This window comes from Magallana gigas, chromosome 8 (assembly GCF_963853765.1).
Source record: "Magallana gigas chromosome 8, xbMagGiga1.1, whole genome shotgun sequence".
In the NCBI taxonomy this organism is placed as follows: Eukaryota; Metazoa; Mollusca; class Bivalvia; order Ostreida; family Ostreidae; genus Magallana; species Magallana gigas.
The window spans coordinates 10,621,650-10,636,004 of NC_088860.1; the positions used below are offsets into that span (position 1 = coordinate 10,621,650).

Below are 14,355 nucleotides of genomic sequence, written 5' to 3' on the forward strand. Positions count from 1 at the left end.
GAATGCGATCTAAATTTCTGAAATGCAACGCACAAACATTACTGCGAACATTTTACAACGTTTTGTGTACTCGCAAGAGAGATGCACGACTTTTTAAAACGTAAGATAAATTGCAGCGGTTGAGAGCGTCTGTTGTGCGACCACGAAACTGTTGCCCAACGTGTTTCATGTATCTTGCAACGTCTTGCGGACATTGCAAGACTTATCGGGTTCAGTTTTCATTCTTTACCACTAGTACATGTATTTACTGGATACAGTGTTATTTTCGCCCCGTGACATTTTCACGTCTACTTACGGTTTTGGCTTACGGGAGCGCCGCACGTCCTATCGCATTGGTGCACGTTCAATCGTCCGATCATCTTGTCATTCGTGCGATCCTATTGCATAATCTTTCAACACTCGCTTATACTGTACAGCAGTCGCATCCAGATGCACGATTACTAGTAATTGCATTATACAATGCGTTTACATCGCACAACGGTCGCTCTCAACCGTGCGAGTTTCGTATGAGTAATTTTTCAAATGCAATTATTTTGGCAACAGTTTACGAACCATATCTATTTTTTTCGGTCGCAAGACTATTTTGTCGCTCCTGCACTTGCGCCAACTGTGAAAGGGGCTATATATAGAGCTCTCCTTCTGAAGGAGATTAATACAGTCTAAAACTAAGATAAAACTTTGAGAGGCATCATTATTATTTTTTATTTTTGACACACATGAACTATATCATGATACAACTCAAAGTTCATCTTTGAATCACACAATTAAATACAACTGACATCTATAGAAATATAATTTTATTAATTCTTGGTTTCTTTACTCATCAGGTTGATTAATTCTATCACAGTTCTAGTTGGTCGTCCTGCAAAAAATGAAAAGAGACTTCATTTATCCATATCAGAAAGATTACTTCTGCCAAAACTCTTTAAAATTACCTCCCAAAAATTATTGTTGTTAAAAAAAAGTAGTGTCTATTCCAAAATAAAGACAAAACAACACCATAATCCCAAACAGCTATGTACTTAAGTCTGTTCCATACCTGACATGCCCTTCCCTAGATACGCTACATCTCCACTGTTGGACATTACACCAGCTATGTCTAAATGTAGCCAGTTTTTGTTGTTTACAAATTCCTGCCAAATAAGTATAGACATTGAATAAGATTTTTATTAGCAGTACATTCAGACGAAAAACTTTTAAGCATTTATCAATTATAAGGCTTTCTGATAAAACAAAGTATACAAAAATGCATTTTAGATAACCAAAGTTTCATTACAAACCTTCAGTTAAACCAAAATAGTATACTAGTATTTTGCACTGAATTAGATTTTAATTACAAGATAAATTTCTATGCATTTATCAATAAATATCAAAGGCTTTCTGATAAAGCAAAGGATTAATGTGCATTACAAATGACCTTCAGTATCCCTGCTAACCTTGAGGAAGGCGGCTGCTGTACAAGCTCCACCCGACCTTGACCCTCCAATGTTGTTAAGGTCGGCTAGTTGACATTCTGTTATTTTCTTTGTGTAATGGTTGAACAGTGGCATCCTCCACACTCTGTCCCCAGATCTTACACTGGCCTGGATGTCATTACAAATGAACAAATAATGTGTGCATAAATAGAGTGCAGTCAAACTATTTTGATATCCTGATATGTGGTATGTAATGAGTTTGATGTCTTAACCACTTTCATTTTCATTTCATTTTTTCTTGGTCCCATCAGCTAACATTGTAGTACCCAAAATCTAATAGTTGATAACTATACCCAGAAGTCTAATACAATTACACATGTGCAAATAAATAACTCAAAGAAAATATTTCCAGATATAATATAAATTGCGGTAGTTTGATGGACATTACCTTTTGCAGTTTGTTCCACATGTTTTCTGAGTTTGTGAAAACACCAGCAGCACCTGCCCCGAGAGCAACATCTATTGCACCTGTCAACATTTTAGTAAATGTGTATGCATTACATATACTTAAATAAGATGTCTAAACTAAGTATGGAAAAATGTCTGTGAAGTGTTCAAAGATTTTTATTTCAGAGTATATCCATGAGTTGCCACCATCCACGAGTTGTCATTCTGTGACATGTCGCGTCGGCGAGGTTTACTTTTGATTAGTTAAAGATGCCTCATACTGACTGATTATTTACTTATAATCTTACTTACTACTTACTTCAGCTGTGTTTACATTTTTTCCCATTTCTATGAGAAGAATACTTCATGTCTAATGAAAGTCTATAATTACCTGTTAGAGTTGCCATGTCTAGGATGAGGGAAGGGTTGAACTGTTCACTATAACACAGAGCATCAGCCAGAATAAGTCGTCCCTCTGCGTCAGTGTTGTCTACCTGTATATAGGTAAAGGTAGATATTGTGGAATCATAGCAATTGCATTTTAACTTTAAATGTACATGTATTTAAAAACCAACTAATACTTTTATTTGATATATTCAAAAGAGAGAGAGAGAGAGAGAGAGAGAGAGAGAGAGAGAGAGAGAGGATACCTGTATTGTTTTCCCATTCATTGCAGTAACTACATCCCCAGGCTTAGTTGCTGAGCCACTTGGCATATTCTCACATAATGGTATAAATGCTGTCAACAGACATTAATTCTTTCATTTAGGAAGACATTATGATGAGGAATGATATGAAATAATAAGTTTATTTAGTGCTATTATAAAAGAGCTGCGTTGAAATGTACATATTTTGTACATTTACCATAATGTACCCGAATAATTGTGTGTCTGACAAAACAAGACTGCACATTAAGTTATAATATATCTCTTATTACATGCTTTTGTATATAAACAAGTACAGGGTTGTCTCTAAGACCCGGGAGGCGGGGAATTTCCCCGCCTAATGTGACGTAATTACCCGGCTATTATTGCATTTCAAACACAATCTAGCTATAAGCTAGACCTCCAGATCCCCTTCTACTTTTTTATTTCTCCCTTCTTCTTCAATTTTTAGAGACAACCCTGCAAGTATAAAGCAGGTGGAGCCTGACCTTTGACATGAACAGGTAGCTGTAGTTTACTGACACTTAGGAGACTGCCCGCCACACAGGCAGCCCCACCCATGTCCCCCCTCATGGCATCCATGCCCTGGGAAGGCTTGATAGAGATTCCTCCACTGTCAAAGAAATGCCGTACTTGCATATCAAGTTCAGATAAGATGTTAATTTCAAAACTACTGTTAATACGAATCTTTGTCGCTCTGTTTTCTAAGAAGTAATATAGGTACTGTGAGATTGCAACAGTTTAAATATATTTGTAACAGTACTTGTACTCTCTTGTATTTTTTCTTAATTTTAACCAAAACTACATGTGTGGAATTAACAGAAAACAATTCTCCATGCAATACGGTAATTTTAAGATTATGCTATTTTATTTTTTACAAAAGACTAATGAATAGTACTAGTATTGAACTCTTGAATTCCAATTACTACAGCTAAACAACATATAGGTTGTTTATCTGTAGTAATTGGAATTCAAGAGTTTTACATCTTCACATTTGTTTTGCAAAATAAATGTGAAGATGTAAATACGTGTACTTTTATATTTAAGTCTTACGTATCAAAAGTGACTCCTTTCCCAACTAGAGCCAGAGGGCTGTCCGATTGTCTCCCTTTATACTCAATTTCCAAGAATACAGGAGGTTCTACTGATCCTCTAGCTACTGATAAAAATGATCCCATCTTCATTGATTCCGCCCAGTCTTTATCCCTACAACATTGAAGAAAAAATAATTAACACATTCCAAGGTTTACATTATAAATGTGTAATATGTGTAATATAGTTCAATTGACGTCCCCTTTTTTATATGTGTGATCCTGGGTGTTAAATTTGAGTTAGATTTCTACATGTCTTCATGGCTATTGAACTGAACTGTCTGAACTTTATTTTACAACGATTGATAAACAAGTTCTACAACTTAAATTAATATCTCTCGGTGGCATGGATGATAACGTGAGGGGGTCATCGGTGTGGGAAGAGGCTGGTGACCGCCATACCCTTTGCCATTAATCAAGACTTTTGATTTGACAAAGATTACCTGACCAGAACTTCACACTTGTCAGCAAGTTGTTCTTTGACGATCTCTGCAAATTTTGTGGGTGTAAGAAGATTAGCTGGCATTTCCATTAGTCGCCTTGAGAGATTCTGGCCCTCTGCTAAAATTGCTCCCTTTCTCCATTCTTTTTCCATGCTGTTTCTGTGCATTTAAATTACAAAATAATAATAGGCAACAAGTCCTGGGTACTGCTTTGCTTCAATTGCACATTCAGAGTTATTTTGTTTGATGAATGCATAAATGACCAAAAGGTCAAAAATGTAGGAATCATGCTTCATTAGAGAAGAAATTTAAGCATGAGAGCTATATGCTCACGGTGCTAATTATATGTTTGACGACGACATAAAAAATCTTAACGAACATTAGACCAATTCTATAATTTAGAATTTTTAAAATTGAGTCCTATGAATACTGTTACCAGTAATTCTTTAGTTGACCCTTTCCTTACTTGTCTTGGCTGTATCGTGTTGCACAAGAAATCCTGACTGCTGGCTTTCGACTTTTCTCGGCCTTCAGGTCATCATAAGAGAACAACGCTAGATGACATCCCTCTGCAGAAGCTATGGAATAGAGATTACAGGTGTAGAGTGTTTCTTGTCGCATTTATACAATTTTCCCCATTCTCTTTAAATGTGCTCAGCAAAAGTGGTCGCACATAAATAGTCCTTTTTTTCTCTAAAATATTGATGTCTATACAAACCTTCAGTGTCCCCGCAAGAGTCTACTTCAATTTCATTTTCACCTAGCTCTCTTAACTGTAGAACTGCTTCTAAAATGTTGAAAATTTGAACTTCAATGTACATTTTACTTCTATACTCAAATATATTAAATTTCATACTCAGTTATCTGATCATATTTAATACTGCTAGGTAAATCAGTCATAATGATCAGTCAAAGGTACTCAAAACTTATGTGATCAATGTCAAGAAATAAAATTATCAGAATACATTATATCCTAAATGAAGACATGTCTTAACTTCATAAATTCAATTGTCCCTGGAAAAAAAAATCTTTCATATTACAAATGTTTATTATTTAGCAGATTTCTACATTAATTTTCGATCAAATTCTTGTGACTAACTTGCCACTGCAGCTCTAATGGATTCTCTCCCTTTGTCCACTGTCTCCAGTTCATCATAACCCTCTCCTCTTTTTCCAATGCAGGTCACTAACACTGAGGAAAACTCTGGGTCTACTGCATGTAGTGTCCTTGTTTTTCCACATTTTAGTGGCTTCTTTACTCTGTAATAAAAAAATTTAGATATTTTCAGAAATGGTAAAATAATTTAATTTGTTAGTTTTTCAGGCATTGTCAAATCAGATAAATTACTGTTGCACTGATTACTTTTATTTGAATATGGAATAACCAATTTTTCTGGATCAAATTTAAAATAAACAAGAGGCCCAGGGGCCACATCGCTCACCTGAACAACAATTGCCTTAATTCTGATCAAATTAGCATTACAGTATCAAATATCTTGACAACTAAGTACAGTAGATCTTGCTAAAAAAAAAATGAAAATCTGCCAATTTTTATCCACCTCTTCTTTGGTAAATACCAAGCCCCTTTAGTTGTTGTACCTGTAAGTAGATTTTTCTCTATTCCTATATACCCCCCCCCCCCCATTTCGTGCCCCACTTTCTCTAGGGAATCATGGTTTCATCAAACTTAAATCTGCATAACCTGTGCTTTCACACTATGTACTGAGTTTTGGACCGAAAACTTTCTCGATTTTCTCCATAAATTCCTATGTAAAAATTCAAACTGCCATCATGGCCCTGCCCTACCACTAGGGACTGTGATTTTGCAAACTTGAATATACACTACTCGAGGATGCCTCTACACAAGTTTAAGCTTTTCTGGCCAAATAGTCTTTAAAAAGAAGATTTTTAAAGATTTAATCTATATATCTATGTAAAAATTCATCCCCCATTGTGGCCTCACCCTACCCCTGGACTATCATTTAAACAAACTTGAATCTATACGATCTGGGGATGCTTCCACTCAATTTTGGGCTTTCCTGGCCTAATTGTTTTGAGAAGAAGATTTTTAAAGATTTTCTCTATATATTCCAATGTAAAACTTGATCCCCCTATTGTGGTCCAACCCTACCCACAGGGACCATGATTTCTACGCTACCTGGGGATGCTTCCATTTTAATTTGAGCTTTCCTGGCCTAATAGTTTTTGATAAGAAGATTTTAAAAGATGTTCTCTATATATTCCTATGTAAAACTTGATCCCCCTATTGTGGCCCCACCCTACCCATAGGGACCATTAATTGAACAAACTTGAATCTACACTATCTGAGGATGCTTCAACTTAAATTTGAACTTTCCTGGCCTAATAGTTTTTGAGAAGAAGATTTTTAAAGATTTTCTCTATATATTCCTATGTAAAACATGACCCCCCTATTGGGGCCCCACCCTACCCCCGGGGACCATGATTTGAACGAACTTGAATCTACACTACCTGAGGATGCTTCCACTTTAATTTGAGCTTTTCTGGTCTAATGGTTTTTGAGAAGAAGATTTTTAACAATTTTCTTTATATATTCCAATGTAAAACTTGATCCCCCTATTGTGGCCCCACCGTACCCCCAGGGACCATGATTTGAACAAACTTGAATCTACGCTATCTGAAGATGCTCCCATTTTAATTTGAGCTTTTCTGGCCTGATAGTTTTTTAGAAGAAGATTTTTAAAGATTTTCTCTATATATTCCTATGTAAAACTTGATCCCCCTCTTTTGGCCCCTCACAACCCCCGGGAACCATGATTTGAACAAACTTGAATCTACACTACATGAGAATGCCTCCACACAAGTTTAAGCTTTTCAGGCCAAATAGTTTTTGAGAAGAAGATTTTTGAAAAATACCAACAAATTTTCAATAATTCTCAATTATTTCCCCTTTAAAGAGGGCGTGGCCCTTCATTTGAACAAACTTGAATCCCTTTCACCAAGTGGTGCTTTGTGCTAAATTTGGTTGAAATCTGCCCAGCAGTTCTTGAAAGAAGATGAAAAAAAATGTGAAAAGTTTACAACAACGACAACGATGCGAACGACGACAACTGACAAATTGTGATCAGAAAAGCTCACTTGAGCCTTTGGTTCAGGTGAGCTAAAAAGGGGAACTTAAATTATTCCCCTTTTTAAATATTGCTTCACCAGTCTGCTGCATTACAGTACTCTGAAATTGTTATTATATTGCTTCCACATATTTCAACATATGTGTTAGATTTACTTTAAACAAGAACTTAACTTACGTTAGCAACAGCTGTGAAATTTTTCCATCTGCCTTTTCATCAAATTTTCTTGCTGTTCCAGTAAAATCAATGGAGTCTGTAGATTCATTCTCATACACGCCTAACACTAGTGCTTTATTCTGCAAAAATACATCATTCTGATTTTTCCAAGTTAATTGCTGTTTTATATTTTTTTGTGTTCAATTTTAAAGAGGCTGTCCAAGCAAAATTCAGGCAGGGCTTTGCACATGCTATGTCTTGGATTTCAATTAATTTTTGTGTATCACTTCATTTTAACATGATTGTTATACATGTGAAAGAAAAAGTTCATTGTATGCCTATTTAGGCAGAAAAATGTCTATTTTTGAATTTGGAACATGTTTAGTGCAAAAAGGTCACAGAAGTTGTAAAAATATTGTTGTAAAACTACTTAATTCTATTAAACCTTTTTAAAAATTATATTATTTAGTTTAAACACACCTAACTCTTTAACTTAGACTGCTTTTAAAGTATAAATATATTTCAAACAAAAATATATGCCTTATCAAAGTTGATGCATATTTTGAAAACAAAAATTCTTGTATTTTAATGTTAATTTGAAATTTTTATAAAATCCAATACATTTTCATGAAAGGAAAAAATGAGGCATCTTTATAAACCTGAGATATGAAATTTTGAGAAACAAAAATAAATTCAGTGGGAACAGCATCGGTCTCATAGAAGCAGTTGCACAAAATTACCCATTTTTAACATTGAAAATGAAGTTTTTCCATGCATAACGTGCTATTATTATTGTTAAAAGACAGTGAATGACAGAGTTCATGTCAAAAATATTGACTATAATTTAATGCTTGCTTATATCTTTATAATAGGAAATGCTTTATGACGAAAGAAATATTGATCACTCATCAAAAACCAACATTTTTCATAATTTTAAGTGCAAAAAGGTCATTTTGACAAAAATGTTGAAAACTGAGTTTAAGTCTGCGAAAACTATTTACAACTGAAGTAAATTAGCTGAACATTTCACTATTTGGATGGTCTAATATACATTCAAATTATTTTAAGGGTTTTCAGTATTTCATAAAGTACATAAATTTGAGAATAAGGATTCAAAATGTGTTAATCACTGATTAAGGAATGCAGTGTAAAACTGAATGTATATTTCAAATTCAATGTATTTGTGTGTTTTCAATAAGTATTAACTAAAATGTTCTTCTTAAACTGGTAATAAACTTGGTGGGATAATAATATTGAAGCGGTATTAGCTTAAATAAAGAAGTTTTTTTTATCAAATTGTGCGAAAAGGTCAAATCCAATTCATCATTGGTACTACTGAATTTGAGGTGTTTTTGTTGTTGTTTTTTTATAACAATTCCATAATGTACAAATACACATAAATATATCATATTCTTCTTAGTAGTGACATTTGAATTCGTTATTATCTCTATATAAGTACCATTAGCAACTTCTTCAATCCAAAGTTTCAAAATGAATGCATACAACTGTTTTGGAATGAGAACTAAGAAATGTGACCTATACTTTCAGTCGGGTAGCTTTTGTAAATTCTAGGCAGGTGTTTAACTTTTGGGTAAAAATTAACATAAACAGACTAGTATACAACAATTATTAAGTCAGACTAATTCCACAATGAATCTAGCAGAAAAGTCAGACATCACAACCCCCCCCCCCCTCCCTCCCCCATTTTTGGATCCCCCATACTAATCCATTTTATAATCCATGTATGATGAGCAGCTAAAATATACATGGGACAGTATGCTTTGAAACACCCCCCCCCCCTTTAAACCCTATTCCCAAATCAAATCCATGGCCACATAAGAATCAGTATGCCTCTTTTAAACTGTATTTTCCTCTTTTTAAAAATGTATTTCTAAATTACTCAGCTGACTAACTTTCAAGCATGTTGTACATATTTGAATAAATAAGCAATGCATAAGAGTGAAAGAATACATTTCATTTACATGTATCAATGCTATGTTTGGACAATTTACTTGGACAGTGTTATTTTATAATATTGTTAATGCTAAGTGATGTCAGTACATGTATTTGCATGTTAACAGTGGATACTGTTGTACTAATTAATATATTTAATTATATTTAGTTATTTACTCAAGATATTGAAATCTCTTTAACTAGGCTAGTATAAGTTACTTTCATAGTATGACAAACAACCATAATAGATGAAGATATCAAACAAATAATAACATTAAAATTAAATTAGTTATCTAAGAAAGTGTGCAGTAGCAATTTGGAATAAATAAACAGAGAATAAACTCATGCAAGATAACAATTTAACAATTTATTGAGCATTAAAATGCTAAAAGATAACATGTACATACAGTGCATGATGCATGAAGACAAGTTCATTCAACTTTTCTCTCTCTCTTTTCTCTCTCTCTCTCTCTCTCTCTCTCTCTCTCTCTCTCTCTCTCTCTCTCTCTCTCTCTCTCTCTCTCTCTCTCTCTCTCTCATGTGATCAATCCGACAAACTTCAAAGCATCTTATTTTAGTCTTGTTTGCATCCTTTATTCATTGAAGAAAAATGTGCAGATGATTAAATTGAGAAAAACAAATTCCAAGTGATATCTTCTGGAAATTCAACCACTCCTTAGGAAAACATTGGTTAATTTAAATGAATGTGGCCATTTATATAATGACTTGCAAATCTAGTTAGTTTCTCTGCCACCTAAATATATCCTTTCAAATTACTGCTTCACATAATCCATGAACCCCCTTCTTGATCTTCTTTCTTATTCTGCACACTTTCACTGTTTCATATGCAGGAATATCATTTTTACCCATGATATTAGATGCTGTAAAAGTCATCCAGATCCATCATGCCAAGCAACTTGATGGGTTTTTTTTCTTTCAGCAATCTTGTAGGTTTTTTTCTATGTTTTATCCAAGTTTAAATATAGAAGGACAGTGTTTTCCAGAAGAATATTTCATTTGCACTTCTCTAAAAAAAAAAAATAGAGAAACACATAATAAAACAAATTCATGTACCTTCAAGTGTTAAGATCTTAAAATTGATAATAAAAATTGTGGAACACATACAGAAATTCCATTTCACATTCTGATTATCACTAGCAAAACTAATATCATACTGTTGTTTGAAATTGTTTGTTTACATATCTTCTCACATGTCCGATATGTACTCTGACCGATTGCCAAGTCAATAGCTGCTGTGTTAAATAATATTGCTGTGCAAACAAAATAAAAAACCCACCCCATATTTTCTGCTGTGTATGTTATAAAAACTCGTCATTTCATAACATTTTTTTTTTTCAATTTTTAACAAAGCAATATTTTTCAATTACGAAAATTAAAGAGATGAAGATTGAAGACTAAATTGACCTATCAAAGGAAAAAAGAGTACTCCAAATCTCAACACAATCCTATTTAAAAATTTTGTAGGATATTTTCCCAATACATGTATATAACCACATGGAACACTCTATGGTTATTGTTGTACTTTCTTTTTACAAAGATTTATTCATGGTATGTGAATGCAATTAATACAAATTAAATGTGCAAGTAAACATCTGATATTAAGGTAGCTCGCGGGTTTACCTGCTTGTGAGAAAACCTACCTTGAAAATTTGTCCACGTGATCCATAGGTTTTATAGTTTTATTTCTAAAATTTATTTCAGATTCGTCTGCGCGGTAATAATGTTATTGTGTTTCAAATACAGTGTCATTAATAAAATCAAGCAACGCCATTTCAATGAAATATATAGTAAAATGCACATTTTAACCGAGAAACGCTTTACAAAACTATGCTCCAAACTTTTAAACGATTCCGACGAAATTAATCATACTCAACACAAAAACAGAGGAGATAATTATGAATCAATTCATAAAAAAATATCAGTATGTGTTCTCGGCCAATTTTTGGCAAAAAAACTTTAAAGATTTAAAAGATTTCTCAAAACCTTGTATTTTCATTACGACGTTAGCCTGACGTCATCATTTTATTACTTCTTAGAACACCAAAATTGAAATGCATTTATTGACAAGACTAGCTGTTTAACACATTTTAGAACATGTAAATGCTTATTAAACATTATTGTGAATGTTATCAAATGCAATTAATGTAAGGCTGTAAAGATACAGAAAATTGCTATTTTTGTTTTTATGAAACTCTGAGTCAATCAATGCAAAAATAAAATGCCAGGCAACTACTGACATTATAAGTAAGTAATCGAATAAAACAGTTATCTCAAGCCGAAAGAAATTTAAGAATTTAATCGGTAGTACAGATTACGGAAGTTATAATTGTAAAAAAAAAAAAGCGAAGTTAATGCATACATTCTATTTTAAAACATGACTTTAAATGGAAGAGTTCTAACGCACACTCATTCTTTATCTTTATAGAACAAAATGTGACAATGTATAAATCTTTAAATTTTCAGCACTTGATATTATAAATCTGTATAAACAGTCATAAACCGCATATAAGCTTTTTAAAATATTTTCTTTTATACTTCTAAATATCTCATTTGTCATTTTAAAAAAAAAATTATCAGTTTACTATGACGGTCAACTCTTTACGTCGATTCCTATTGTGACGTCAGCAAACCCGCGAGCTACGTTAAATAATGCTTGCTCTCTCTCTCTCTCTCTCTCTCTCTCTCTCTCAATGCATATTATTTACCTGACCCCTCTGGAACTACCCATTTGTCAAGAAATAACATTCCTCTGTCGTCATCAGGTGAACACCTCTTGCTTTTTTCTTTGAGGAGTTGATATGTGTACATCAATGTACCCATAGCTGCATAATTTGTTGGCTGACTTGTTGAAATTCGTCTGGTAACAGTAATTCATCTCAGTTTCAATAAAAGGTTTGGGATGCTTACTATTATTGGCGACCTGATTTAACTTCCAATGGTATTTGAGATCGAGACAACATCACCAAAACACCGAAAAACAATCAACTCTCGCAGCATGCTGTGCACAGACGTTAGCGGCGGCCATCTTTGTTTACACTGGTTTTGAAAATATACCCGCACTGAATATTTTTTAAAAATTTATTTCAGCGTTAAAAAAAATTATGTTTATCGTAAACAATTAAGTTGATTTTATATGAATTATTCATAGTTGAAAATTTATTGCTTTTATTTTTTTCTTAAGTTGGCAAGGGAGGTAACTGAAATTATCAAACATTACCAAAATATACTTGTCTACAATTTTTCAACGCAAGCTTTTCCCACTCATATTATTTTATCAATAAAAAGTCAAAATATTTTTCTCATTTATAAAAAATACAAACCCTCACCAATAACAATGTATTGGATTTTAAAGCTCACAGTTTGGTACATGGTTTCAATGATTTATATAAGAGAATGAAATATACATCTTCCCGTCCGAATAACCACTTAAATTATTTTTTCAAGCAAATCATCATTATTGTGGGTTAAAAGAGAATACAAACAAACTATTTCAGAGGAAAAACAAAAAATTCGTGAAAATCGATGTGCGACGTTTTCTTATATATTCGCCTGATGTTTGCTTGGACAGCCTCTTAAGCTTTTATTTGTTGCACTTGGTCCCGTCTAAGCGGGAACGGAATAAAGAAAAATGCCACAAAAATTTCCCCCCACATCTTTTTTCTTAATTGTTACCCCAAAAATGTCATTGCTTTAATCACTCGGTCTCCTCTTAGCAGGAAAGAAAAATGCTATAAAAAGCACCCCGAAACAAACTTGTTCTCTAATTGTTACTGTTGAGTCACGTTATGTCCGCCGTCACGTCATGTCCGCCGTCACGATATGTCCGCCACTTTTTTGAAAAAATCGTCACGTTATGTCCGCCATCACGAAATGTCAGCCACTTTTTTTTTAAAATTCGTCACGTTATGTCCGCCATCACGTAATGTACGCCACCTTTTTGAAAAATTCGTCACGTTATCTCCGCCATCACGAAATGTGCGCCACTTTTTCGAAAAAATCATCACGTTATGTCCGCCTTTACAAAAATTCCGTATATTCCCCCAAAAGTCATTACCATATGTCCGCCGCCTTCAAAGTTCAGAGAAATTGTATTAAATGCATGCACATCGCTAACAATGTCAGTATTGTTTTTTGGAAAATGTATGGGCTAATGTCCGCCACCAGTTTTGAACACACTACTCTCTCTATTAATTATTTCTAAATATAATATTTGCTATCCCATTGTGTAATATTATGTTTGCCATTTATTGATCTGAAATTATTTTCAGAATGAGAATTATATGCATGTATACACTTTCTTTTGTAATTTACATTGATCGTATTAAACAATATACATAAATTTACACACTATCTCCAAACGTTTAAACGTATGTCCATCAAAAATTCGAAAAGATCGTATCATGTCCGACGCGAAAATTTATTGCATAATGTCTGCACATAGGAATGCACGTTCAAATCGTAAGTCGGAACATTATGTACGCCACATTATATAGACTATTAATGAAATTTGTGTTTGGAGAGAGAGAGAGAGAGAGAGAGAGAGAGAGAGAGAGAGAGAGAGAGAGAGAGAGAGAGAGAGAAGAGAGAGGGGTACTAGCGTTTACTTTGGCTATTGAAACAAACATGGACATCAAAGCTTATATCATTAACTGTCGTTGGGTTTGAGTTTTTTTAAGGGGGTACCAACGACCTTACTTTATGCATGATGCAACTGTTGGCATACAGTTGTTGTAAAGAGAAGCTGATGCAAAAAATATTCACATACCCATTGTTTTGATGTTGAAAAATGTCTGAATCCAGTTAACAATTTATATCTGGCTGAAATATGAGAAACGTTTAATTTTTTCACTCGACTGACTCGTTTTACAATCGAAGCAGCCATGCTTCCAAAATGAAAGTAAAACCGAAAGCTCATGCAGAACCTTTTTAGAATAACGATTATTCGATTTTAATTATAATAATGACGCATTTATCTTCTTTAAGAACGTACATTTATTAATCCATATATGAAAAACAGGAAAGAATTTTAATAAAAGCGTAAACAATTTAATAAGATC

The 14,355-nt window shown here is 33.6% G+C and overlaps 1 protein-coding gene and 1 long non-coding RNA gene across 2 annotated transcripts; both read right to left on the reverse strand.

Moving 5' to 3' along the window:
- Positions 1–729: 729 nt before the first annotated feature.
- Positions 730–14,221, reverse strand: LOC105342304 (cytosol aminopeptidase). Its single transcript, XM_011449211.4, has 14 exons — positions 14,064–14,221; positions 7,346–7,464; positions 5,161–5,321; positions 4,780–4,848; positions 4,528–4,639; positions 4,062–4,220; positions 3,581–3,733; positions 3,016–3,140; positions 2,513–2,601; positions 2,254–2,356; positions 1,864–1,943; positions 1,437–1,583; positions 1,040–1,133; positions 730–862 (listed from the first exon to the last, which is right to left on the reverse strand). The coding sequence occupies exons 1-14, from the start codon at positions 14,211–14,213 to the stop codon at positions 801–803; spliced, it is 1,623 nt and encodes a 540-aa protein (XP_011447513.3). The 5' UTR covers positions 14,214–14,221; the 3' UTR covers positions 730–800.
- Positions 9,630–12,432, reverse strand: LOC136270732 (uncharacterized). The gene is made up of 2 exons (XR_010708580.1): positions 12,004–12,432; positions 9,630–10,304 (listed from the first exon to the last, which is right to left on the reverse strand). It is a non-coding gene; the product is annotated as an uncharacterized lncRNA (long non-coding RNA).
- Positions 14,222–14,355: the final 134 nt, after the last annotated feature.